The sequence below is a fragment of the Anas acuta genome, chromosome 3 (genome assembly GCF_963932015.1).
Source record: "Anas acuta chromosome 3, bAnaAcu1.1, whole genome shotgun sequence".
In the NCBI taxonomy this organism is placed as follows: Eukaryota; Metazoa; Chordata; class Aves; order Anseriformes; family Anatidae; genus Anas; species Anas acuta.
The window spans coordinates 28,700,480-28,727,462 of NC_088981.1; the positions used below are offsets into that span (position 1 = coordinate 28,700,480).

The 26,983-nt window shown below is 44.2% G+C and overlaps 1 protein-coding gene across 2 annotated transcripts; it reads left to right on the forward strand.

The window, feature by feature from the left end:
* The first annotated feature begins 1,822 nt into the window (after positions 1-1,822).
* On the forward strand, positions 1,823-20,346 carry DESI2 (desumoylating isopeptidase 2). Of its 2 annotated transcripts, none has more exons than XM_068676366.1 (7): positions 1,823-1,948; positions 8,614-8,686; positions 10,529-10,622; positions 11,350-11,491; positions 13,389-18,311; positions 19,097-19,222; positions 19,350-20,346. In XM_068676366.1, the coding sequence occupies exons 1-5, from the start codon at positions 1,838-1,840 to the stop codon at positions 13,620-13,622; spliced, it is 654 nt and encodes a 217-aa protein (XP_068532467.1). In that variant the 5' UTR covers positions 1,823-1,837; the 3' UTR covers positions 13,623-18,311; positions 19,097-19,222; positions 19,350-20,346. The 2 variants fall into 2 exon arrangements, with proteins under 2 accessions (XP_068532467.1, XP_068532468.1); XM_068676367.1 differs by lacking the exon at positions 1,823-1,948 and adding an exon at positions 2,285-2,690.
* Positions 20,347-26,983: the final 6,637 nt, after the last annotated feature.

Genomic DNA, 26,983 nt, shown 5'->3' on the forward strand with positions numbered 1-26,983 from the left:
CTGTGCTGCATCCTGACATGGAAAGAAGAGCTTGGCCTGACTCCTCTCCACCACCTTCTCATAAGACTTTCCAAACTGTAGCTACTTAGGATCAAAAGTCATCTTCAATGAACAAAGACCCCATGAGCTCAAGAACTTTGGTTACCACAGTTACTCAGCCAAGGTGTCACTGATTCTGTGCATGCCAAAGCAGCAGCATCAGTTTCAGCTCCTCTATGCCATCAGCATGCAGGGCCTGAATAGTCAGCAGCTTTTTTGGGACCTTACTTACTGGGTACTTACTGTTCTATCATTGCAATCTTCTGATTTCTCATCGGTAAATCCTAAACTGACAGCCATTTCTGTAGCACCTCCACTTTGGTACCAAATGTGATAGAAATTTATACAGTAGAAAGAGTTTTTTTGTGTACTTTAGTGCCACGTACTGTAGTATCACAGGTCAAAGTATGTTTTACCATCACCACTGGTGGATATCCCTGGATTAGTTAGTAGTCCTGTAGTTTCCACTGTTGCAGAGTCCATAATATTGTCCTTATCTGCATCCATACTAAGCCTCAGGAAATCATGGTTTTCTACCCCTTCATCACTGGAGAGGTAAGGTACAGGTTGCAGATATGGAGTGAGATCTTGAAAATCATATGCTGTCCTCTGATAATATTTTAACATCCAAATTGCCAAACTGATCATAGTATCTTGAAGTAGCCCCATACCATACTTGCTCACTCTCCAAACTAAACCTATAAATACAACCTGGTATGAAATACACCATGTAAGGCATAACTTTCTGCAGCATTCACATATGTTTAACATTGTGTCTGACACCTAGCTAATCTCCAGTCTTTTTGCTCAAAAGGATTTTCCTGTCTTTCGCAGATAATGGCACGAAAATATCACTGTATCACTGAGGAAGAGAGAGATATAGCATTATGGTACTACTCTGTGTAGTAAGTCTAATATTTAAATACCAAAGTTCAGCTTCCAAGTCAAATAAATGACACCTTATAACTTTATTTTTTCAGCCTTCTTCAAAAAATATGGATTTTATCTCTCTCCTATCACTATAGGCTAGAAGTTATGTTTTCCTCTTTCTTCTTCACATTGCATCTTGTAGACAAGGAACAAGCAGGAGAATGAAGAAAATCATTCGCTAGAAGTCACTGCAGACTTTTGTACTTCTCTTTTCCAGTTAATGCATACTGTTAGCTGGAAAAGAAGTCCCTGCCTTTTCAGAGAAGGTTTTTGACCCCTGCTGTTTTTAAGATACAATCATATTTTCCACAGTATTCCCCGATATGGAAGCAGCCTTCTTTCCACAAAACCTTTTGGTTTCGTAACAGCCGGCTTGTTTCCTAGCTGCCGGCCAAAGGAGCAGATGAAGAACATGACCCAAAGGAGTTACAGGCATCCTGTCCACAGGCTTACGGTTTCACTGGCCAACTAAGGGATTACTGCCAGCAGCCCTCAGCAGCTCAGATGGACCTGAGGTTTATACATCAGTCTCTTAGGCTGGTGTATAAATTTTCGTATTTGACAACCAGCAGCCAAACCTTTGGCAGGTTTTTGCAACGATACCATTTCCTCTAACCAAAGATCACTGTCTGAAGAGGGAATGGCCTCAAGTTGCACCAGAGGAGGTTTAGGTTAGAAATTAGGAGACATTTCTTCTCAGGAAGAGCAGTCAAGCAGTGGGACGGGTTGCCCAGGGAGGTGGTGGAGTCACCGTCCCTGGGGGTGCTCAAGGACAGGTTGGACGTGGTGCTTGGGGACATGGTTTAGTGGGTGACATTGGTAGGGTGATGGTTGGACCAGATGACCTTGAGGGTCTTTTCCAACCTTTATGATTCTGTGGTTCCATGATGCTTTTGTAACTGTTTCAGTCGCCCTGCAGTACTGGAGGGAATGGAGCTGTTCTGCATGCCAAGGGGCTCTCCCCCGGGGGGCACTGCAGGTGAGGGTAACAGGAGCCAGAGCGCTAGTGGGGTGAGGTACATCTTCTCAAGGGGGCACCCTATTGCGAAGGGTGCCTTTTATGTAGCAGTGTATATGCTTGTAAACGCAATTCGCGCCTCAGATTAGGCGCTGCAAGACAGAAAACATTTGTCCTTCTCCAGAAACACGCACCCGGGCCGGGCCCCAGCGCTCCCCCACACAAGATGGCGGCCGGGAGAGGGGAGGGGAGGGGAGGGGAGGGGAGGGGAGGGGAGGGGAGGGGAGGGGAGCCCCCTGCGCACACCTGCGCGGCGGCGGCCGTGCGCGGGACACGCCGGGAGCTGTAGTCCCCGGCGGGCCGGCGGAAGGCGGGGGCGGGCCGCAGCGGCTCCATTTTGCGCCCACCGGAGGGGGCTGCCCGGCGGCCGCCGCCGCTCGCCCCTCGCCGCCTTCTCCCCTCCCTCCCTCTCCCGCTCCCTTCTGGCCGCTGGGGCGGGGCCCGCTCCCGCTCCCCGTTCTCTCTCCCCCCCCCCCCGCCCCGTTCTCCGCCCGCCCGCCCGCTCCCGGCCCCGCCGCCGGCCGCGGGCGAGGCGCCGTCCCCGTCCCTCCGCGGCGGCGGCTCCATGGTGCCCGCCGCCCCCCGCCGCCCCGCAGCAACAGGCAGGACGAGGAGGAAGCGGCCCCCGGGGGTGCCCGCGCCGCGGTAGCCGCCCGGCGGGGCGATGGCGAACCAGCTGGTCGTCCTCAACGTCTACGACATGGTGAGGGGCACCGGGGGGCTCCCCTCTGCTCGGGGAGAGGGAGGGAAGGGGCCCGGGGGGTGCCCCCCCCGCTGGGGGCCGCTGCGGGGAGAAAAGTTGCTCGGGGTTTGAAGGGTTCGCGAACAGCCTCGGTGTGGGCAGAAATGAAGGCACTGCCTCAGCCCGGCTCGTGGTCCTGTGCCCTGGGATCTGCCCGGGACACCGGCGGCAGCTGCGGTGCTGCCCGGGGTCCGGCTCAGCCGCCATGGTAAGGAGTGAGGTGTGAGCAGGGCACAGGCCCCGCGGATCAGCGATGTGAGGAAAATATTATCCGCTAATGCCCGTCAGCCGCTGGGAAGGAGGACGAGCGCCGCGAGTCCTCCTCTGCCCGTGTTTTGGGTCACCTGGTGCGGGGACGGTGGCGCCTCACAGCCAGCTCCAGGTAGCAGCAGTGTTTGCCTTACTTGGCTGGTTTTGGAGAGGCTTTCCCCCTGCCGCTGCCACCATTTTAAAGTAAACTTTTGGTGTTTCGAAAGGGCAAAGGTGTGGAGTGTGGGGTCTGGCTGCTGGCAGAGAGAAAATGCATCTTTGTGCTTGGGAGCACTCAGGCTCAAGTGCTGGAGTGTTTGCTAGCAGTTAGCAGGGAGCTGCTCACATAAAACTATGTGAAATTATAGCAGCTACTCTGATCCCCGTCACTGGTTTCTGTGGTAAGTATTGGAGCGGAAGAAAGTAACGTCCCTGCCAAAGGATTCCCTGTGTCACCTCCCGTGCCGGATTTCTGTCACCAGCACGCGTAACCTGTTAGTCCTGCTTTGGTTTCCCTTCCTCTCCAAGAGTGGGGGGGAAAGGCTGGGGACAGGAGCAACACCGTCACTGTGACCCCTCAGAGGGGCAGAAAGTGGGGTTTTGCTCACCTGGTTGTGCACATATGGGATGCCGTACGACAAAGCCAGCGTGCTTTATTTACGGGAGATTTGGAATGGATGCTTTATGACACAGGTATGCATGACTTCTTTGGGCTACAATTTACAAACGTGCATAGGAGGAGCTCCTCTAGCGTTAAGAGAGCTGTTTTTATGTATATTAACTATGAATACTTGTACAGAGGAAGAAGCAGGACTTTACTTTCAAGACTCATACCCAAGATGTTATCTTCAAAGGCAAAGGCTTGACACACCTCTGACTTGTGAATGGGGAAGATCCAGTGTCCTTGCAGAGACATGCATGGCCGTGCCAGGGGTTGTCAGAGCCCTGCTTACAGGCAGCTGTGAAAACTAACAGAAGAGATGGCCTCATGTGTAAACACCTGCTTAGATGGTGATGTGATGGTCTTACAAAATCTGTTCTCACTGTGAGAGCATTTGCGGGCGGGGGGTGGCTTCAGTGCTGCTTCAGTGCTTTGTCACTTATTTTTGAGACATCTTTGCAGGAATCTGCATCCTCCAGAGCTGAGTCTGGAGGTGGGTTTTATTCACTTCCCCTAGCAGGTCTGACAGGAGCAGGGGAAGCAACAGGAAGGTCGTGCTCGTAAAAACTAGCCCTGGTTTGTGCAGAGGGCTCTAACAGCTGTCCTGTTGTGCTTGGGAGGGCTCTGCCCACAGCAAGAAGTAGAGGAGTCTGCAAAGCCACCACCTCTACTCAGCGCGCACTGTCCAAAAGAAACAAGCAACAAGCGGCCTTACTAGTGGATGTCTGGTCACATAGGGGTGGGTTTTTGTGTGTTGGTCTGCAGCTGTGGTACTTGTCAAAGCTGTACATCACCACAAATTATACACAGTGCAAGCTGAGACCCCTGAGCAAAATATTGCTTTATCCTACTTCAGCTGTGCTTGCTGTTTTATAATGACATCTATGTTATTTGACAGCTAGAGAAACAGTTTTCCTTATAACTGGAAAGAAAAACAGAGCTTCTGACAGTGTCTGAACGCCACTGTCTGTGCCCAGCCTCGAACTCTTTCACAAACAATGTCTCAGTCTGTTTTAAGCTGGTTTGAAGCAGGAGCCTAAACTAAAGCCTGACTTTCATGTTGTATAGCATTTGTTACCGCATGAAGGAAGCCTACTGAAATCATCGGTAATGCATCGTTTGGAGCACTAAGTGCGAGGGGGGAGAAGGGAAGAATCTTTTATTGCAGCCGTTCTGAAGTTCTGCTCCTTCATCAAAGGCCACCAGTTGTGTGTTGAGGCCCTCGCAGGTTTGCTGCTCTCGCTTCTGGTGTTTCACAGCACTTGGAGGAGTTCTGGGGGAGTTTGGGCTTTGTGGGGTTGTTATTGTTTTGTTTTTTTTTTTTTTTTTTTGAACCAGAGAACACTATTAGTCACTTGTTGACAGAACCAGCACTGCTGTAGCTTCAGCAGTTGTAGGAACAGCTTCATGTTAACCCGGGTGCTAGCTGTAGCTCAGTTCCCAAAACAGCCAGGTAGATATGCAGGGGACTCATGGGTGACCTCGCTGCTGCTGGAGCTCTGTACGGGACTGAGTTGGTTCGCTTCAGAGCATGTACCTTCTGCTTTCCTTAGCATTTGAGAAGGAGAAAATCTGGGATAAAACCAGAGGCTGAGGAGGGGTGTGTATGTGTTGTGCTTGAGAGTTTACTTTCTTGTAGTGGCAGCTTCCTGGAGGGAAAGAAACTTAAGGACATGTTTGTGTGCTTCTGTTCATGCCTTTGAAAACTTCTTATAGAAAGGGTCATATGAAAACAGTTACAGTGTTTTGAGAACTGGAGTATTTAATATAGTAAAATTGCTTTCTTTTTTTTTTTTGGGGGGGGGGGGGAGGACTCTATTTTTTTTTTGTGCCCAAAGTAGCACAGTCTTTTTCACTCATCAAGTAAAGCTGTAACAATCTAAAGTATTAACATAAATGAAAGCTCTGAAGAGTGTAACAAAGATACTTTTGAAGCACTAGGATTAATGTGTTTTTTGTATCAGTGACTTGGCTTTATTGCCCACATAGAAAAATGTTTCTAATTTCTGTTGATACGAGCATTAAACACCAATCCCTGTTTCACAGGACTGACTGACTGCAAAATACTGAGGATGTGGGACAGTGCTCTTACACGTTCTACTGTAGTTAAATTCAGATCAAAACTAGGTGAAGGGAGCCTGTTCTGTGTAATGAAAGCAAGGATGTAGCTTTTGGGATCGGTTTGGGATTCCAGAGTTTGTCGTGTTACTGAACCATTGAGCTGTATATATCTCATTTACGGGCAATCTCTATTCTGTAAGTTGTACCTTCCCTTGCCAGCTGCAGCCAAATTCAGCACACTTGAAGCTGCGTTTTCCCGTGTTCCTTTCCTCAGTGAGATAAAGCATTTTGCTCAATGAGAGGATGTGACCCACCTTCCAATAACTGATCCAGATTAAGTAATAATTAGATCTAATTACTGTTCCTAGGGGAAAGTAATTCTGCAGTATTGAAATTCATCAGTTAACCTACTCGGTTCTTGCTGTAAGTGTTAAGTGCAGTGCTGTAGGCACTTCTTTCAAGCTGCTAACACTTGTTAAATTTGCTACCACTGCTCAGTTTTTGGAGCCATATGAGCCCCTCATACTGAAGTGCTGCCACTAACCAGGGCTGCTTACCGGCTCAGTGTGAGGTTACAGAGACTTGGACACATTCTCCCTAGGCAAATAAACTTTTTTCCTGTGCTGACAACTCATGTGTTGAATATTCCTGTAGTTCTGATTGTAAAAAAAGTAAAACTATTTTGAAACAGTGAGCTGCAGAAGTGAGGAAAACTGGCTTCAGAACTGAAGCAGGTCTGCATTTGGGACTCTCTTGCATTCTCCTGTAAGTTTTAATTTCCCTTCAATGAACGGTCTATTTTTTATGCTTGTGAACTCATTAAGTTATTTGGGCAGTTTTACCTCTCTCCTTGCATCCCCTGTTCTTCTCTCCTCCCTGTTCCGTCATTCTGTACAGAGCAAACCTAACCCCACGTGTTTCTGGAGGTAGCTTGACCTGAAAAGGCTGATTAGATGCATGTGGATGAGCGCTCTGCTCTCTCTTCTGGAGAGAGGGAGGAGAGAATTGGGAAGCCTTTAAACAGATTAAGGTGGTGATTTACTGTGGTCATCTATACCATGCTCACTAGCACAGTGATCCCTTAACAAAGCCGAGTGTGAAGCTTACTCTGAAGCAAACTGTGCCCCCAGATCTCAGTGACTGCTAGCTTTCGATAAACACAAGGAGCAAGACCTGCCTGCTGCTAACTCACATTGACAAGATTTCCCACAATTGGCATTTCTGGAGACATGATCATTAAGTCCTTAGTCGCTGAAGTCCCGTGCCTGCAGCGCTGCTGTCAAGTTTAGGCTGGAAAAAATGGGGTGCTGATGTTTGGCTACTGCGGGTAACCGAATGTGGGAGACCACTGCCTCTAGGTTTGACAATCCTCAGGGTAAGGCTGATTGTGAAAGCCAAATGCATGCATTTCTGATGCCTGAAAACTTGTAATATGTGGCCTGACTTGCTCTTTTTGCCATTTAACTTCCTTTGATTTTCACAAAGAAGCTTCTCAGTCCAAAACTTAGTGAGAATGATCCTCACTGGAGGAAAAACGGCTCATTCTCCCACTGCACGTTAAATGCCAGGATGACTAAAATGTCTGTAAATTATGTACCAGCCCCGGCTAGTACACATCAACAGTGTGACATCTGTAACCTTTTACATTTATATCATCGGTTGTGATGTTTTAATAGTGACTTCACATCAGAAAGCGCTTACTGTGTCAACAGTTTGTGCAAATAAGATGGATTTTTCTCCTTCCTGTTTACGAAACAAGTAATAACTCGCTGAGGATGCTGCCTCAGTCTGTATCCTGACTGCCAGCTGACTCTTTGAAGTCTGTGGTGTGCTTCAGGTCTGGGTGACCTGGGAGGAAAGTTGCCACTACTGGAGTAATTGACAAAATAATGTTTTTCATGTATTTTTGAGAGGTTTTCCTTGCTAGCCAATTTCAGCTTTAAGGATGCTGCTTAGACTTTTTTCTTTGAAGCCTTTGTTTGAGGTTCCTCTTTAAATTGTTTCACTCGGAAATTTTTTTGCTCCTTGGAGACTGATATTTTCAAGGTGGTGATATAGCCAAGAAAAGGCAGTAACGTTGAGGTTTTCAATTTTTTCAAACTCTGTATGCCTTTGTGGTGTTGAGGATAATTGTTAGCTCCTGATAGGCCCTCACTGCTGCTACTTTTTAAATAGAAAATAGTGACAAGAAATTTTTTTCTTTCCTTTTCCTTTTTTTGGGGGGAGTGTGGTTTGTGTGTTAGAATTAAAAAAACCCAGGAAGTGATAACTTTGAAATACAGCTGCAATCTGTTTTTTTATCATAGAAGTGATATGCTAGAAACACATACCAGGTGTCTGCAAAGGTCTTGCACTTGATGCGTGGAGACAGATACGTCAGGAGGCTGCTGAGAGTTTAGGCTATTGTATGGTGATTACCAATTGAGTAATCAAAGACGTAATACAAGGTAATTTCATCTTAAATATCTCTGAGCGTCTTATCATCTGGTCATAAGAAAAAACGGTCATTGCTCTAAGGGACAATTGGTGTGTGTATGTTAGTCCTACGTTTTGATGTCCTTTCCAAAAAGAAAAAAAAAGCGCTCCTGTAAAAATTTTTGTAGTTGATTCCAGCATGTAGTCAACTCATGGGAAACTTTTGTAAGCTGTTGACAAATAAAGTTGATCTGGATTTCTCCCCAATATGGTCTCCTTGGTTGACAGGCACTGACAGCACTAAAACATCGAGTAAAACCTAATGGAATTAATTGACTGTGTATAGTTGGGGAATTTTAATAGCGTGTCCTGTTCCTGTTAAAAACTGGGTTGTGCAGTTCGGTTTTGTGGTTGGCTTTTATGCTTTTGATGTGCTGTGAGGAGACAAATCTGTATTGGAAACTAACTAGAGCCTTTTTGTTCTTTTTTTCTTTTTAGTATTGGATGAATGAGTATACTTCTTCCCTTGGAATTGGAGTATTCCATTCAGGTATAGAGGTGTATGGCCGAGGTATGTACAAGAAAACCATAATTTACTCTTTTGTTTGTCTAAGTAACGGTATTATTCAAACAAAAATTGGTTTGGGGTAGTGAGGGAAGGCTGGTCCTGAAACCTGTTGTTTTCAAGTTCTCATCTCTTCTGCCTCTGGGGAAAAAAACAAAAAACACTTGACTATCAGATTACTGATATGCATCTTGCGTTCTTGTGTAAAGCTATATAGCTGTGAAAAAGTGTACATTTTTTTTTCCCACTAGAAATAGCAATATTTGGCTTGGGTTTAGAAATACCTATTGTTTAAAAAAAAAAATGTATGCTTCACACAAGCATGATGGATCATGTTTCGTCAGTATTCTGCCAGCGCTTCTGCAAGGAGTTAATTTTTAACTATAGAGACTAATCTGTTGCGGTCTGTTCCTTATTAGTAGATTTATTTGTTTTAGGGAGAGTTTATTTAAAAAGTATCTTATGCATACTGTTTATTTACGAAAGATACACTGCTGATAAATAGAGCGATATGTCCTGATTTTGCCCAGTGGGTTGTACTCTGGGAGGCAGCTTCCTGATTTACGCAGGCCACTTTCAATTCCAGTCCCGGCCAGAAGGGGTGCAAGCTTCGGTCTTAGACATACATACCTAGAAGTAAAATCCCTTTCTGAGGTGATGGTGTTGCTAAAAGTAGTCTGATTAGATGTATATTTACATATACTTGTTATTTTTCTTTTATTGGAATGTGTTTGGAGGTGAGGAAAAGCAATGGGGGTTGTGAGCTGATCCAAAGGCCCCATTGTGCAAGTATCTTAAGCTGTAGGTGTTGCAGCCACCATAATAGTAGCGTTGTAACTGGGTTTGCAGGTGTTATCAGAGGAACGGGGAGTTGATGAAATACAATGCTTACAGTTAAAATCTTCTTTGAATTTCTTCTAATCCAAACCAGAAGGGCCTGACTCCTAGTAGTGGTGTGTGTGAAACCCAGTCCTTGCGCTGTGCCAAATCCACGTCTCCCTTCCTGTACAGCTTGTAACAGCTTTCTCATATTAGGTCGTGCCCCTGCTAGAACAATGACTTGCATTTTTCACAGTACCTCAAACTTTATTTATTAACCTGTTTTAAAAAAGGTTATCCACAAAGCTGAATGCTAGGCTTGGATGATGTATTTCAAGTTTTTAGGAAAGGAAGTGTGAAGTCATGCTTAAAGCTTTTTATTATACCCGGGGTGTGGCGTGGTGTGTTATCTTACAGACACAGAAGGAAGTTAAAGCACACTGATACCTTCATGAACTGTAAGGGCTTGTGCCAGCAGATGTTAGGTGCAGACTTCAGATCTGTGCACTGGTTTACTTTCTTCTTAGAGAAGAACACAGGATAGTTGAACTCTTGCATATCAAAAAACTCAAAAACCTTTTAGGCCAATACTAGCTGGCAACACGTACAGCTGTAGTGTACCATCAGACCTTTGAGGATGCTGTACTTTGAATCCCTAATCTCTAAATATTTAAGTAGACTTGTGGAGCTAAGCGCATGTAAAAAAAAAAAACATTGCTTTCATTGTATAAGTGAAGATTTAAAAGTTAAATTGAAAATCCCACCAGTTATATACACTTATTAATTAAGCCTGCATGCTGATATAGCAAGTTTTTTGTCAATTTTCACTTAGTTTTATTAACTTAGAAGTCAACCTATTAGTTGGTCGCTCTTTGCATTTGTTGCCCTGGTTTCTAGGTTTAGGTCCTTGTGAAGTTCTCATCGACTAGAAGATCCTTGCAATTGATATACCAGTTGATGAGGTCTCTTGTTCTTTACTGTCATCTTATGTCATTATTATTTTTTTTTAACCTGAGCTTTCTTTTTCAGAATTTGCCTACGGTGGTCATCCATACCCTTTTTCTGGAATATTTGAAATTTCACCAGGAAATGCTTCTGAGCTAGGAGAAACGTTTAAATTTAAGTAAGAAAAATATCTATTTTCTCGTTTTTGAGAAGGTATGCTAAAAGGACAGCTTGTTGAATATATTTTTAAGGGTAAGGAAATAAGGATTTTTAAGTGTGTTAAATGGTACCCAAGGATTTCTGACTTAGTGAGATAATAGCGTGTTTTCTTTTCTTTGAAAAATGGGAAGAGGTGATGGCAGCAAAGAACATTATTTTTAGCGTACTGTTAAATTCCTTAAATGTGCATAAATTATGTGGACTCATAGCTAGCTTTCTATTATTCTCCATATATACAATGGGGATAACTCTTTCAAGGTAGTGAAATTTTTATACAAAGGTAATGGTGTTGCTTTTCAAGGTTTCCACGTCTTTTTTTTTTTTTTTTTTTGTGGTTTCTCAGTGTGGTTGTCTTGACCCTTCCTTGCATTATAAACCCCTGCCTATTCCCAGCTGTCTTTCGTAAACAATATCCTTTGGAGAAGAAGGGAAAATTGCAGCCTGCACTTCTGTGAGTTAAGCTGCAGAAAACTTAAGTGGAACAGAGGTGGGCAGTCAGCAAGAAAATAATGTCATGTAAGATGGAAGTGGTGCTGTAAAATGCAATAGAAAAAAAAGTATGTTATTCTAGGAGGGCAGAAAGATTTCCCCACCTTCAGTAGGGTAATTTTTGAGCACTTTGAGAACAGTTATCTACTTATTTTATGGCAGCCTAATCATTTTCTAATCTCTGTTTCTCTTTCTAGAGAGGCTGTGGTTCTAGGCAGTACTGACTTTATGGAAGATGACATAGAAAAAATAGTAGAAGAGCTTGGAAAAGAATTTAAAGGAAATGCTTATCACCTAATGCACAAAAACTGCAATCACTTTTCTTCAGCTTTATCTGAGGTAAACAAACACGAGGGTCTATAGAAAGGTGCATCCCAGGTGGCTACAGAGCGTCATCTCCTTCCTGTCCTTTGGATTGTTTGGCATAATTTCCAGTGTCTTATCTTTGTTACCTTGGGTAAATGTCACCATTTCTTCAGATTTTTGGGCTTACGTCCAAAATGCAAGATTATGCTGCCAAAAATGCTAGACGTTGTTATACGTAGTTTGAGGTCCAGAAGGGGGGAGGTGTTCCTGTTTGAGAGACCTGGTAAAGCAGGTATTAACAGCATTGCAGGACCCTGTCAAACTCCTCATAGATCACTACAGGAGACAGAGCCACATGCTGCTTTTACCAGTGTTCCCTCACAGAGCCCTCACACTGAAAATAATTTCTAAAGTTACGATGTACTACTAAAGAACAACAAAAGCCTTGAAGGTTCAGAAGTGAATCTGCTGTCTGAGAGGCTTTTGTCAAGTTATCCCTCTGCCAGCACCTGTGTCCTGGTCATGTAGGTAGCTGTGTGGGTGTGCAAAAGTATCTGGTTGTGGAATTGAATGGGCTTTGCTTTTCCCCCTCAGCTTTATTTTAACCTTACCAGTTTGCCAGTAGGATTGAGTGCTTGATCACTCACGTGCTTGTACCAACACAAGAGGAAGGGTGAGGAACAAATAACCCAGGACAACGAGGGGAATGGCACTTGTGTTTTCATTAGTGGTTGCTAACCTGTGCTTGTCAGAATTTATTCTAATGCTCATTGAGGCCTTCCGAAAAAGGGATGGTTGTGTTTTCCATGGCAATCTTCCATAAAACTTAACTGTTCCAGAGGAAGAAGAAGGGAAAAAAAAAGTTAATGGCATGCTCACTGTATAGCCTTTGCTTTGTGTAGGCTGATCTTCCAGTGGTGCTGGAAAATTTTGAGGTGGATGATTTGCATGCAGCACTGGTACAAATTAGTAGGGTGGCCCACTGGTGAAGCTGCAGTTGACGTGACATCTGGCCCATATGGCCAGGCACTTGCCATACCCTTGAACTGCATGATCATGTCGTTTCAGTTTTATCTCATGTCCTATTCAGTGTTCAAGCTGACTAAAAACCAGGGATATAATTACAAATAAAATGCTATTCAGTTACAGCAGAGTAGCATTCCTGTTAGCTGTGATTTTCTCCGGATTTGCATTGGAATAAGTAATGCTCGAAGTGAACATGGAGGCAGTTAAATAAAATAGGTCACTCCCTCAATAGTGACAATGAAAACATTTAATGACTTGCTGTGTAGTAAAAACAAATATTTAATGCAAATTTATATATTTTTGAGGGGTTGAAGCTAGCTTTGTGTTGTATTGCTTCTCTTGTTCTAGGGATCTTAGCAGCCTGTGTGGTGTGAGATAGTGATCTCTGGTCCAGAGTCATCAGAGACAATCATAGTAAATATCCTGGGCTGTGTGTGTAACTCCACGTAGCTGTAATACTAGCAGTGTTTTTTTGACTGCTTGATTTCAGGGTGCACATCTGTAATAGTGAGCTTTCTCATTTGGCCGCTGTTCCTGAAGGATTGTCTGTGAATACAAAATAAAGCTGAACTCATTTCTGTGCCTTTTATAGAAACTATTCAAAAAGAGCTAGGTGTTTGGGCTTTTCAGAACTCAAAATAAAAATACACCCCCTACTTTCCTTCCTTACAGAAGGAAAGCAGGACCACGTGTCAAACTTAGAGTGAAAAACAAGTCTCTGCAACTTGGGTTGGTGCTTTTACTGATGGACCAAGTTGTCTTAGTGCAGCCGAGTGCTTCTTGAATGGTGTTTGTGATGCATAAATCTAAGAGTGCTGCAGCCTTTGCTTTCTCTTTACAGTCATGTAGCTTTGCTGCTGAACCAAGAAGACAAGTTAATCCTTTCCTTCCCCTCTTGCCCTAGATTCTGTGTGGAAAGGAGATTCCACGATGGGTGAATCGTCTTGCCTACTTCAGCTCTTGTATACCGTTTCTCCAGAGCTGCCTGCCGAAGGAATGGCTAACTCCTGCAGCCCTCCAGTCTAGTGTTAGCCAGGAGCTACACGAGGAGCTGGAGGAAGCTGAGGATGCAGCAGCATCAGCTTCCTTGGCAAGCTCAGCATCTGGGTCTAGAACTGGACGTCACACCAAATTATAAGTCCTCCTCCAAAGTAACAATGGTTTGAAATACTTCAGTTTAATCTCTCCAGCAACTGACTTCCTGACAGAACATGAGAGCTGACTCTAGAACATTGTTTTTATATGCAAAAACGGCTCTCATCAGCCCCTGTTTCAGCTCAGGATTACTTACGTAGTGAAAAGAATTGCTGGGAGGAAAGGGAAGGATCTTATGTGAAGCCACCCTTTTCATTTTCACCTGTTTGATAGACCTGAGTTAACTTAACATCTTGTATAAAGCAGAACTTAAATTATTTGTTTACAGTATGGTGTACTGCTGTTTACAAGTCCTGTAAGGACTCCTACCACCATGGAAGAAGAGAGAACATGTGTTTTATTAACTGTTGGTATAACTCAAAGGCAGTAGTATTATGCCCTGGATGAACTCTCCCCTTTGTTTTCAAGATATAAGGCAGGCGAAGTTTAAATTTCTGAGAAATGTAGAAACTGCTGAATACTATATATGCGAACAGGGTACTGTACACTTAAAGTGGCTGATGTAAACAGGTAGATTCCGGGATGTAGGGAGACTGATTTTGTCGAAGATCTCTTATTGAAGAAGTATGACCTCTACATTAACGAAACTGTGGATTTTTGCACATATGAAGGGAAATTTCTATCTCATTACACTGCACATTGATCCCTAATGTGTTTTTTTTTGTTTTTTTTTTTTAACTTAGCCGTGTAGTTTGCATCCTAACTTCCGTCTGTATTTACAGTCTACTTCAGCCAGGATTTAGACATGTAAATATCACCTGTTGAAAGCATCAACAACTTTTTTTTTGCCATTTGCTTTACTTGATTTAAAACTTGTATATAAAAGTTAGTACTTGTATTCTTTTTTTTTTTTTCCCCTCACGTAGTTTGAACAGTATAATACAAGCCATTTATGGTTGGGGAATGGCCTTGCTTTCTGCTGCTGATTTTTGCTTCATTTGAGTTTGTAAACATTAGTGTTTTTTTTTTTTTTTACTTACATATTACTGCCCAGTCGTGCAGATTCGCACAAATTATAGAGAAATCCTAATTTATTTTCCCGCAGTTTCTGTCTGTGGCATTAACTTTCTTGTCAGATGTAATGAAGAAAAACCTGAAAACTGCTTATGCACCTGCGTGTTTACACAGCAGAACCCACTAATCTGCACACATAATTATATCTGAAGGTAAGAGATGCTATTTTCTAAAACACAGAAGTATGTTTGCTGGTAGATTATAATTAGAGCTAAATTATAATTAGTGATCAGAATATATAATGGAATGCCTTATTCTTGTTCACTTACCAAGAGAATTAATGGTTCTTCCAGTTATTAGTGTAAATTAGTGAGGTTCTATTGTGCACATGAGGATACAGTAGCACAAACATGAGGGAGGTAAGACTTGCTGCCTTAAACTGTAACAAAAACATACCATCTGTAAACTGATCAGCTCTCAAAGACGTGTGCATTACTAGAAGTATAAATGATTTTTACAAGCTTTGGCTTTGATTTGTTGCTGGGTTTAATTTTTCCATTAAGTGAAATACTGACTCTACAGTTTGTTACTTAAAAGGGGAAAAAATATCCTCTTAAGAGGCAAGAATGCTTAATGTTACGTACTCTCCTAGCTATGTGTAGTCAGTGCCGTTGAACCCTTCAGGAAGGCGCAGTAGGTTATATTCTAGTAAGAATTCATATGATGGCCAACTCCAATTCATGTTAGAAATGAGCGAGAAGTCTTTCTGCTTGCAGTTGGGCCGAGTCATTTGTAGGGCAGTTGAAGCTTTCACTGAACTGTGGTACATTGTAGTGACAGAAAGAAATGCTAATGTTTGGTTATGGCGGGGGGCAAAAATCAAGTGCTACTTTTTTCTTGAAAGAGTGGGATAATGGTAGAAGTCTTGCTAACTGTGCTTTGGTACGTGTTCTTATAATCTCTTCTACCAAGTGGGAAATGCTTAAGACTGACAAGTCTATCATGTTATCTATTTGGTCTCTAGAAGTTGGACATACTGACTCTCCCTGATTGTTTTTTCTTTGATCCTGAATCTCTGAATTTGAGTTCTTTTTTTTCCTGTTGTGAAAATGAACATGGTGGTCTCCAGTCAACTCTCAAGCATTACAGAAGGAAAGATCACACTACTTACAGCGAAGGTGACAGACCATAGATAAGTTTTGTCTCTCCTGTGCAGCTGCGGTAGGAGTGTGACTAAGTCTCTTGGTCAAGGCAGGTCCTTTATTTCAGCTCAGGGTTGAGGCCACTGATCTAGCAATGTACTGTAGCTCTTCCTAGGCTTTAGGAAAAATAAATAGAATGAATTTTCATTGCTACCTAACTTTTATGTACCAAAACCAGCTTTCTAGGCTTCTAATATATCCAGAGCTCTAGGTCACAAATCTCTACACCTTCATTAACCCACACAGTTGCAGCATGTACAATGCAAGAAAGCGACAGATCACAGCACAGTTTTTATTTAGAAGTAAAACTAAGAATATTTTTTATAAAGCAGACTGGAAAGTTTGTAACAAAAAATGTTCATTTTATTGGTAGCTGTACAGGTGAAAATACTGTCTTATGCTCCATTTTTTTTGTTTAAATACCATCCATTTGTAAATCCTGTGAGGAAACTGACACGTGAACCCTGAAGGCTGTTGGGTATTGCATCAAAGCAAGTGGTACTGTAACTTCAACCATGTGCTGTGAACTCAGCCTCTGCTGGATGCCTCCAAGAAGTCACCCTGCCAGTGGTTACTCCGATTTGTTAGCAATAGAACAAGTTACCTTTCACCAGCATTACTGCCAAGCAGGGATTACTTTAGTCTACTAACAACCACACTGTGCTAGGACTAGGACACTCCAAAATGCTGTGAGAAAGCTGGACACCTGTGGAGTCTTTTCCATCAAAACGGGTAGAAAAATAATTCACTACTTCAGGGTTCTGCTCTGTTTACTTTCTCATTGTTGTTTAGTTTTCTGTAAGATAGTACTTTTGATACGTAGTATATTCTTTAACTCGGTCGTTTTATTTAAATGCCATTTTCTGTTCAGCAAGCCAAAAAAAATCCAATGTACTGTCAGTGTGCACCAGTAACTTCAGAGTGGCTTGGTAAAAATATACTTGCATTACTTCTAAAATTTGCAATGCAATTCTGATCACTATTGATACATGATAATTTTCACTGTTGGAAGTTGGTTACAAGCTGAATATTCACTGATGCATTTTTGGTAAACTTGTATTCAAGTTTACAATACTACATAGTATTTGTATAAAATTCAAAGAATTTTGACTTTTGTTACCTGTACATGGCAACAAGTTGTCTAGCATCTTAAATCCATCAGTTTATTAAAAATACTTTTATAAAAAAGACGGTTGGCTGTGGTTCTTACTCTCCTGGTACCGATAGCTCATTTTATCAATGCTGTGCAAGCTGACTTGTCGTTCTGATGTTTTATTTGAAAGGTAAAGGTATGAAACCACTGGATAGTTGTACTATAGCTACTTAAGCTATAGGCTATATTCTGACTTGGGTGGCTTGGTTTGTTTAAGGTACTGTTAAAAGCCATTACTTTTTATTAGGCTAAATTCCATTTCTTTCATGTTTGGTGTGTCAACCACAGACACTGAGATATGCAAGCACTTGTGATTCTGTAAGTATGCTTGGGACGTGTTGCTGGTAATTATGTGCCACCTTCCACAAACATGAAGCCCAGATCTGTATCTGGTTTTGTACCAGCCAAAGCAAACAGGGAGTACTGCCTTAAATGGCTCAGCTGTTGGTAATCTCGTGAATTACTGACAGCTAGTGTGGAGCCTGTGTTTTGCTGTGCTGTGCTTGCAGGAAGTGGCAAAGGTGGTCCCCAGACCGTGGTGAAGTGCTAAGAGCAACACCAACCCATTGCAGCCTGCGCTACGCCTGCTCCTGCAGCAGCAGTGCCCCTGGTAGTGTGTCCCAGCCCTGGCACGGGCTGGAGAAACTCCTCTGGCTGTTTAATTAAAAAGCTGCCAAGCTGTTTCAGAGCAGGTCTGGAGCAGGGTCCCAGCATGGCTCCCTGCAGCCTTCTGTGGGGCTGTGGCCATGCCTCTGCTCGAGGCTGTAGGTACCAGGGCTTCTGGCTGCTCCTCGCAAGCCTCGGGGCTGTAAGGGGGCAGCCACGCAGTGAGCCAGCCAGCGAAGCCAGAGCTGGGTTAATGAGACGAGACATACAGCCTCTACTTTATAGGAGGCTGCGGAAGGCAGGTGGGTGCTCAGATTTTAACGGGATGGGAGTGTCTCTGAGCCTGGTGTCTCCACATCTGCTGCTGCTGCTAAGGATGGGTGAGGATGTGAGTTGCTGGAGAAGCTGCTGAGACACAGCAGTTCCTTTGCCCACCTGCTGCTGGACCCAAATAATGGTTAAAGTTGCGGGAGGGTTTGAGGAGCTTTAACTTAGTTGGATTTGTCAAGTTGTTTGTTTTTTTTTTTTTTTCCAATGAGTTCTTCAGCTGAAACTGATGTGAACATAAGGATCTGTCTCGTCTGTGGATTTTCTGCTTTGAAATTTTGAAACTAAATGAGAGTTAGTGTTTGTACAGCATGGCCTGCACTGCTGTTCTAGGCAAACACACCTGCAACATCCAGTGGCCAAGAGTGCTTATCCACTCTGGGAAGACATTCAGTATGCAAAACATACACGCTGCATATTTTGTTGATGGGTGAGTAGCTGAGTTTAACTGAACTGTTCCTGAAGAAATAAGAAATGTCTCAAATGAGATTTCATTTTCTGAAACTCGCTTTGTGTATGCAAGGTTTACATAACAAATTTGTTATTGGAACAGCTGCTCGCTAGGTAAAGCTTTCTTACCTCTAGAGGTCCCTTATTACATTGCTCCACTAGTATAAATGTTTTCCTTCAGAGTACTTAATGCATTGGAAATGGCTATTGAATAGTTTCTGAATTTGCCTAATGTCCTTTGGTTTGATCTAAATCAGATCATAAAAATAAATGAATGAACTTTTCAGTGTGATAAGTTGCCAAGGAATCCCATAGCACTACTTCGAGGAAGCAGCTGTACCCCTTCACAGTTCCTTTTTCTAGTGGACTATGGTAGGAATCCCTTATTTCTCAAAAGATTTGGTCCACAAAAGGTAGCATATCACAAAATAAAACAGGGTCCGCATGGCAAAATGCGAGATTCCTGCACTGGTGCAATCTTAATTTTCTTTGGGGCAGGCAGAGGGCTGCAGGTATCCCCGGTCTCCCTGGGGAGGGAGGTTGCTCTCACCAGCACTGGCCCCGCTGCCCGTCCACCGGAGGGTGGCTTTGAGCAGCAGCAGCAGCCAGGCAGAGCTGGGCTAGCGCCCTTCTTGCCATGGGTGGGTGGCTGGGGGTTCTCCTGCTCTTTGCAAAGTGCTGTGTTAACCCTGTGATCCTCGCAACAGAGCCTGCTGCGCTTGACAATTACTTGCTGTGCTTTCTCTTGCCCCACATGGTTGAAAGCGAAGAAATCGCTCCCAGTATCTTCTGGAAGACGCTGAAGAAACTGAAGGAGAGGGGCTTCACAGATGTCTCATGAGGACTGGTCAAAGTAAACCCAACAGTTTCAACTCTAAGATTCCTTACCAGGTAGCTTTTTTTTTTTTTTTTTTTTTTTTTTTTTTTTTAACCTCCTTATCCCCTTTTACCTTTATACAAACCCAACCAAGATGCCCAAATATTGCAGGACTCAGGATGCTCCTTTCTTGGGTTTCAGGTCTGGTCCTAGCACAGTCTGTATGGGTCTTTGGATAAATGGTGTGTGTCAGCTGTGTCCCTGCTGGGCTGGGCACTGGCAAGTTTGGTTGGGCTCTAGCTAAATGTGGTCAACCCCCAGAGCATATGAGAGGACGGGAGGAGGACACTGCTCTCAGTAAGTGCTCCAGTGCGATGGTGAACATGGGTTAGGCTGCTTCCCTCGTGTTTCCCAGGTCTGAGTGGTCATTGCTGTTTGCTCAAGCAAAGCCAGGGCTTTCCTCCCAGAGTAAGACTGAAGCCCTATTAAAACCACCTAATGATAACACAAATCATGTTTGAAACAAACAGAAAGTAACTTGTGTTCCTTGCTTGGGATTTTGAGGGTTGTGGGTTTTGTTCTGCTTTTCCATTTCCTAATTTGCCTGTGGGAAACTCTTGTCTCCTCCCAGCCTTACCAGCACAAGCACACAATAGCTTGTTGTTTTTTTGCTTGGAAGGAGTTGCTGAGTGTTTGAATAGCTGGAATTGAGTTTATTTTTCTTCTATACTTCAGCTCATTCATCACTACAGCATCCTAAAAGTGAGGATTTCCAAGAGCATTGGAATCTTCCCTCCTTTTTTTTTTTTTTTTCCCTAAAAGATGCTCTGCATCTTAAATTTCAGACCCCGGCCCCTTGTTAGAATCACTAGCTAATACTGCAGTGAAATGCCAGCTTCAAACAAATGATTTCATGTGCCATTAAGCAAATACGAGCTGAGTAGAAAGGACTAGAAAGATCCAGTAATAATGTAGCCAGCTCAAATGCAAATGTAAAAGTCAATTATTTTTTATGTTGAAGAAACTTGCAAAGTTCAGTGAAAACAGTGAACAAGAACTGATGAAGAAATAGGCTGTGCAGCTCCTGTACCCACTTACTATTATATAGGCATACTTTGGGCTTTTATAGTAAGTGGAAATCAAAGTCCACATGGTGCTTAGCAAAACTCAGCTTAAAATAAAGCACTTCCTAAATCTGCCTGCTGTTTGTAATGACTTCCAAGTTGTCTTGTTTCATTGTCCTAGGTTTCTGCCAGTACCAAACCAGATACTTGCCTACCAAAATACTGTGTCGGGAGCTACTTTTTCAGTTTTTCTCCTCTGAACAGCATTGGGAGATAGAAAGAACCATGAGACAGGAGACTGATATTTTTTTGTGTGTGTGTTTGTGTGTGATTCTTTCAGCTTTTGTTCCTAGGTTTAAAAAAAATCAGGAAGATACAGCAAGGCACCCAAACTCCTGCAGGTCTCCCAAAGCAGCTCACCCTGGCAGAGCAATGCCTTGGGGGATTCTTGAGCCTTGGAGGATGCTGTCACCTCTTTAAGCTCCTTTGCCCTTCGGGAGCCTTACAGCTTCCATGCATGTTAAGAGGTTTAAAGGCAAGGTGCTGCTGCCCCACTCACAGCCCAGGCTCCTGGCTGGTGCCCCAGTTACACACCATCCTGCAGGAAGGGGTGCTGCACGCCCCCCATGCTGCAGGGTGCAAGAGTAAGCATGGGAGCATGGAGCCCATCCCTCAGGGAGAAAGGGAGCCTCCAGCTCCTGGCTGGATTGCGCTGATCTTCAAGGGCTTTTTGCTTTGACATGCAATAGGTAATGAGGACAGAAACAATCGACTGCTTTTGGCAAAAAGCACTGTCACTTGCTTCAAGCTCATTTAATCCACCAGGGAAGGGACAACAGCAAAAACAAGTAAGGATGCTACTCCATACACCTTTCTCCTTATTTTGGGGGGAGGCTTATTGAAAAATGTTTTGAAGTACCATGAACAGCAGAAATGGGCTTTTGTTTCATCTCCATGAGTGGCAGCTTCCACAGTGTGTGCCTAGCGGTCAGGAAAACCTTGGAACCTTGGCTCTGTCCCTCCTTGCAGACCTCCTAGGTCACCTTCTGCCACCAGAAACCACTGTTGACTTTAAGTTGTGTCTGTAAGCATGAAAAAAAACATGTGGAAGTAGGTTATTTTTAATGGATCAACTCCATAAATTTTAATCTTCCATTTTTATGGGAGAATACCTGAACAATGACTGAAGATACTTCCTAAGAGCAGTCGCTTTGGTGTGGCAGGGAGAGAGAATGCCAGGAGCATTCACAGATCACTCACAGCACACACCACCCTGGTATTGCTCTGAGATATACTCGTTTAACAGCTTAACCTACAGGAATACGCTGTGTGCAGCACGATGAAAGTGAAGGAAACACCTCAGGTCGAAGGCTCCAAAAAGAGGGGATTTTTTTCATTCAGAGCAGCATTCAGACTGAGCAGTCAGGGCAAAATTCTGCACTGCTTTTCAAATATCTGGACTCGAATCTTCAGGCTGTGCTCTAGGTATGAAAATAATTGTTTTTAAAGGTAAAACAAATGCTTCTGGGGTGGGAGCAGCAGGACAGAGATGGAGGAGCATGGTCCCTTTGCACCCCCCACTCCTTTCTCCCCCAGCATTTCTCAGGGAAGGTGGAGCCATCCTCCAAGCCCACCCAAGAACAGCCTCTGCCTTGTGAAAGTGCAGGTCACAAACCCTGCCATATCTGCTGGGGTGGGAGGGGGTGAAGGCATCTTGGGACCTTCCTCATCCTTCCATTGCTGTGGGACAAGCTGCCTGGGGGGTGTGATGAGGAGGGTGGGAGGCAGGGAGAGGCACGCAGGCTGCTGCCCCCTGAACAGTTTGAAGCCTTTGAACACATCACAGACACGAACAATGTGGGTATGTGAAAATGGAGCAATGAACAGGCAGGGCAAAAGGAGAGATGTGGCCATCATGGCAGTGTGCTGTGGCATGAGGTAACTCGTGTGTAACTCATCTTGGCCCTCCTGTGCTCGCAGCGGCAGGAGCTGCAGCTGTGGGCCCGCCTGCCTGCCTGCAAACCCACACGTGCAGCCACGACCGGATCTTCTCCACCTCCTACGGCATTCTGAGAAAACTCCTGTGGTTGTGCTCTAGGCTGGGTTAGCTTGAGTCACCTGCTCTAAAAATGCTGAAGTAGCTGTGACAAACCTACTGGGGATGATAAAAGGATGAGCTGGTGCCTTTCAGTTGCCGCAGCCCAGCAGTTTTGGGGCTGGCTTTTGCAGGTGGCAGCACCCTGGCCTGGCCCATCCATGACAATGCCTCACGCTGCTCCCAGGGAGCCCTGTGGCCTGCCCAACATGAGGGGCCGGCAAGGGATGGCAGCCCAGCCATCTTGTCGCCTGCTGTGGTGAGGTGCTTCTTGGCCTCACCCAGCAGCTCTGCAGGTCCCCAAGACAAGCTGCAGAAATGGGCACTGCATCGCAAGGCCCAGGCAGGGGGAGAGGAGGAGGAGGGAGCAGGGCCCCAGCACTTCCAGGCCCCCGATAGCCTCTTGTGGGCGTGGGTCAGAGCGATATAAACGGCACCAAACTGAGCCAGGCTTTGATGGAGTAATGGTTAGGAGAAAGTGCAAAATTTATAAAGCTTAACTCTCCCTACAGATCATTAATTACTCAATCAAATTTCACAGAATTGCATTTCAAGCGGAAAGAGGCCACAGAAATACAGAGAAATGTTTCACCTCATAAGAGAAACACCAGGGCACTAATAAGTGTTCACTGCTGAGAAGCTTGCATGTTCCTTCATGCAGAGAACACTACGTGATCATAAATGAACATTTTTCTGCATCTCTTCTGTGAAATCTACTCAGGATGACTCTACCGAATTTACCCCTGACCCCATTTCTGGAGAGACTCCCACAGCGAGGCTCTACAAAACTTAAGGAGATAAAACGAGAAATCCTCAGAGCACAATCCTTGCTCTGTAGTGGAGTGTTTCATCTCTTTGTGCAGTGTTAAAGCACTGCCTTGCAGGCCTCAGGAACATAAACGCTAATTACTATAGCTGTGCAACTGAAGCCATAAAGAAATTTACAGTATGACTAATAAGCAATTAGAAGCTAAATTAAGAAGCAGAATTTGGTGGTCAACAGGCCATCAAAGGAGGAATAAAGCCCCAAAGAAAACAGCTATGGTATTTTATGGGAGAAACATGGGTCTTAGAAAATGCCTCGATATGGCATTTATACACAGTGCGAATAGCCTTGTGGTGCTGGCAATGACTTGTCTTTACATGTATGCTTAGTCTGCCAACAACATGATTGAAAAGAACGTTGGTGGTCATTCCATAGATGAGGACAGCAAAAGAAGAACAGATATACAACATATAAGATGCCGATTAAATGTAGAGAGCTGTGGCTCGGGTTCTTCAGAATCAAGCTGCTGAACAGTGAAGGCATGATTCAGTTGCCTAAACTCAGCTGCACTGGGTCCCTCTTGGTTTAGCCACCCAACCATAAGGTACTTTTCCAGCTGATTTATTACTGTCTTGGTAACAATGAAACTCATGTATACGTGAAAGGAACTTGTTTGGCATGGACAGGGTTTGCAGGATTGAGTAAGCTCTCTGTCAGGTAGCATTTCCCAGACTCCCTTCTGAATTTTCCCAGCTCACATCTGAAGCAGACAGAGCATGAGATTTGTTTCCAAAATTTTCTTTATTCTGTCTCACGTGGTAGTCCAGAGAGTTGTGTTGCCAGACTTAATTACTTTTTTGTTCTAATAAAACGTAACTTAGACAGCCACGTGAAGAGAAGTGAGGAAGAGAGGGGTGACGCTGGCTCACACTCCCCACGCAGGCAGCAGCACCGGCTGGCCAGGTTGCAATGCCTTCTTTCCATTTTGCTTTGCTGCCACAGCCTCTAGCTGCCAGAGTTAGTCAAACCCTTAGATCAGGACACACATACAAACGCTCATGCCTGACACAGATTGTTCAAACAAACACATTGACTTCCAAGCCAAATTTCAGTCTAGAACTTGCTTGACCTGCAGTCCTTATAGGAGTGGGGACAGTGGGTTTCAGAAGTTGTTCCCCGTGTTCTTTTTCAACACCAGCACACAGAGTACAGGAAAATCACCCAGCAGCCTTGTAAAGTGCCTCTTATGCAGTTTGTTAAGTGAAAATTGTCTGAGACATTAATAAATCCAATTTGATCTAAATTACACAGTGATGGGTGAACTCCATCCTGTATCACAATAGTGGGCTTCTGATGGGTCAGTGAACATTTTCTTTGTAGATCTATCTTTTCAACAGTAACGTGGTTTTTTAGTTCACTGATGCTGCTGTGCAGCCGCTGTCCTACAGCATTAAGACTTGAGTATCCTCAGCAATGTGAGAGGAAACGGGCTGGCAGGCCCAGAATTGCTGCAGGCAAACCAAACAAATGAAATATGCAACTAAGGATGAAATCCATGTGTCCTAATGAGTGATAAAACAAGGGAGTTTTGTTTTGTTTTGTTTTGTTTTGAATCTGACTCATGCATTCATTTCCTCTGTGTAGGGCACCATGCAGGTGAGAACAACTTCATTTTCAGTACCTAGAAGAATTTTTCCCCAGATGGAGCTTTCTTGGTCAATTACTGCTGGCACATAGCCTGGGGGATTTCAAATAATTATTCTAAAATAGTTTCTGAAGCAGGAGGGGGCTCTAAAAGGGAATTAAGTTGAATATTTCTGAACAGATGAGCTAAGCCTGTAATAAGTGTGTCACCCCTTAACCATGCAATATCAATGGTGAGATCTGTAGGAGGGCCTCAGCATTGCTGTGAGGGAACCAGAACATTATGGCGGCACCAAGGAGTCTTCATAGCATTTGAATGCTTTTGCTGACCAACCAACCGCTGTAACTATATGTCTGATCTTTGCTTACAGATGCACACTTTCCTAGTATGCTTACCCTTTGGGGGTCCTGGCAAGGGAATATGGTCCAAGGACAAATAGAGACAAAGCCTTTGCTTGTGGTGTGGGAAGAGAAAGTTTCATAGCTGAGAAGGTTCCTTCATACCCTCCAGGGCAGGAGACACCAGCTCCACCTCTTAGCTCTCTGCCTTTATCAAATTTCCCATTTGTGGCTGTTGCTTCAAGAGCCACTGTCGCGCTTCTCTCCAACCACCGCATTTCCCATCAACTCCTTTCAAAGGAGCATTGGAGCAAACAACATTTCAGCTTCTCCTCCTGTTCTGTCACCTCTTCACAAAGCAGCATAACAGCAGTCTTCCACCACTGCCTTCTCCTGAGCTAAACATCTGAGCCTTTTGGGCTGCTTCCTTCTGTCCCATAGGGTAGGGTGCCAAAGGCTGGTGAGGGCAGGATGGTCAGAGCTGACAGGCTTTTGGGAAGACTGGCACCATGGTTGTTGTCTAGGATCCACCCTTTGGCAGGGAGACAACTAAGCACATGTTCAGCCTCCACACTGCATACGGTAAGGCCAGAGGTAAACACAGCATAGGCTTTATTTTTATTATTTTTTTAATTGCATACAGGGGTATGGTCCTGTGAGGTGTGGTGTCTTCTGTGACATAAAGGGGCACTGTAACATCACAAATGATCCCTTCTCTGCTTGGAGACTCTAAGGACCATGTGCTCCTTATAATTCTTATAATCCTTATAATTCTTCTGGTGAAGCCTACCATGTTTCGTAATTTATGTGAGGTGAACCACACAAACATCAGCTACTTTTATCTACTGATCCAGTCCCCCCATTGCCCTGAGTTACTTTCTCATGCAGCCACAGCTCCAGTAGCACAAAGATCACCCAACACCAAGCAAAACTCTGGCAAATATTCTGCTGGGAAGATGGTGGGGAGGCCAACAAAGCAACCTGTGGCAATTCTGCTCAGACCGCCCAGGTTCCTGCTCCATGCTGGCAGCCCCAACCAGCCTGACTCGAATAGAAGACATACAGGTCTTCTATTTTCTTCTAAGAGGTACCTTTCTCTCCAAATCACAGCTTTCCTAGCAGTTTGACTTACTCAGCTCGGACACATTAGCTGGATCAGGCTGCATCAACAGGATCATATACATTGGTACTAAAAATTAAATATATTGGTACTTTAATCTTTCTTTCACATTGGTATTTTATGGAGGCATTCGTTTATGGTGATATCCTGAAAGTGTACTTATGCAAGGAGGATGCTAGAGGCAGAAAGGACTTGTGTGGGTTTTTCTCTACTCCATACTTCCAAGACAACTCTGGGCAAATGACTGCAGCTTCTCTGTTTCTCTGTTCCCCAGCTGTTCACAAAGGGGATCAGAGAACTTCATATATTGTGAGGGCAACTAGGCAAAGTCCAAGAAGAAGGAAGCTGCTGTTTCCTTTCTGGATATTACCAACAGGCTGTTGGGTTTTTATGTTTCTGTGTGAGGAGCTCTTCAGATTGAGCTAGATCCTTAACTGAATCAGCCACATGTGGTTCCTAACGAGCAGAGATGGAGATGGATGAGGATGAGGAATCTGCTTGAGTTCCCAAGCACCCCACTGAAGATGATGAGAAAGGCAATAGGAAGCATTTCTTTGTGAAAAGGGCAGCAGGGAGGCTGCAGAATATCCCTCACTGAAGGTCCTAAGGTGGACAGTAGAAAAACTGCTGTCAGCGATGTGGCAGGAATATTTGGGTTTGCCCTGGGACAGGAAGCAGGACAAAATGAAGTCTCAGAATCTCTTCCAGACCTATTTTTCCCAAGTACATACTGCCATTTAATGCTAACCTCATTGTTACTGGAAGAGAGGCCACATAAAGATTTATTCTGGACAAGAAAACAGGGTT

Excerpts from the sequence above, each read along its gene's own strand:
- DESI2 (XM_068676366.1), top strand. The coding sequence starts at position 1,838 with ATGATTCTGTGGTTCCATGATGCTTTTGTAACTGTTTCAGTCGCCCTG. Across the intron at positions 1,949-8,613 it reads TCCCCCGGGGGGCACTGCAG|TATTGGATGAATGAGTATAC; the intron begins GTGAGGGTAACA and ends TTTTCTTTTTAG. Across the intron at positions 11,492-13,388 it reads TTTCTTCAGCTTTATCTGAG|ATTCTGTGTGGAAAGGAGAT; the intron begins GTAAACAAACAC and ends CTCTTGCCCTAG.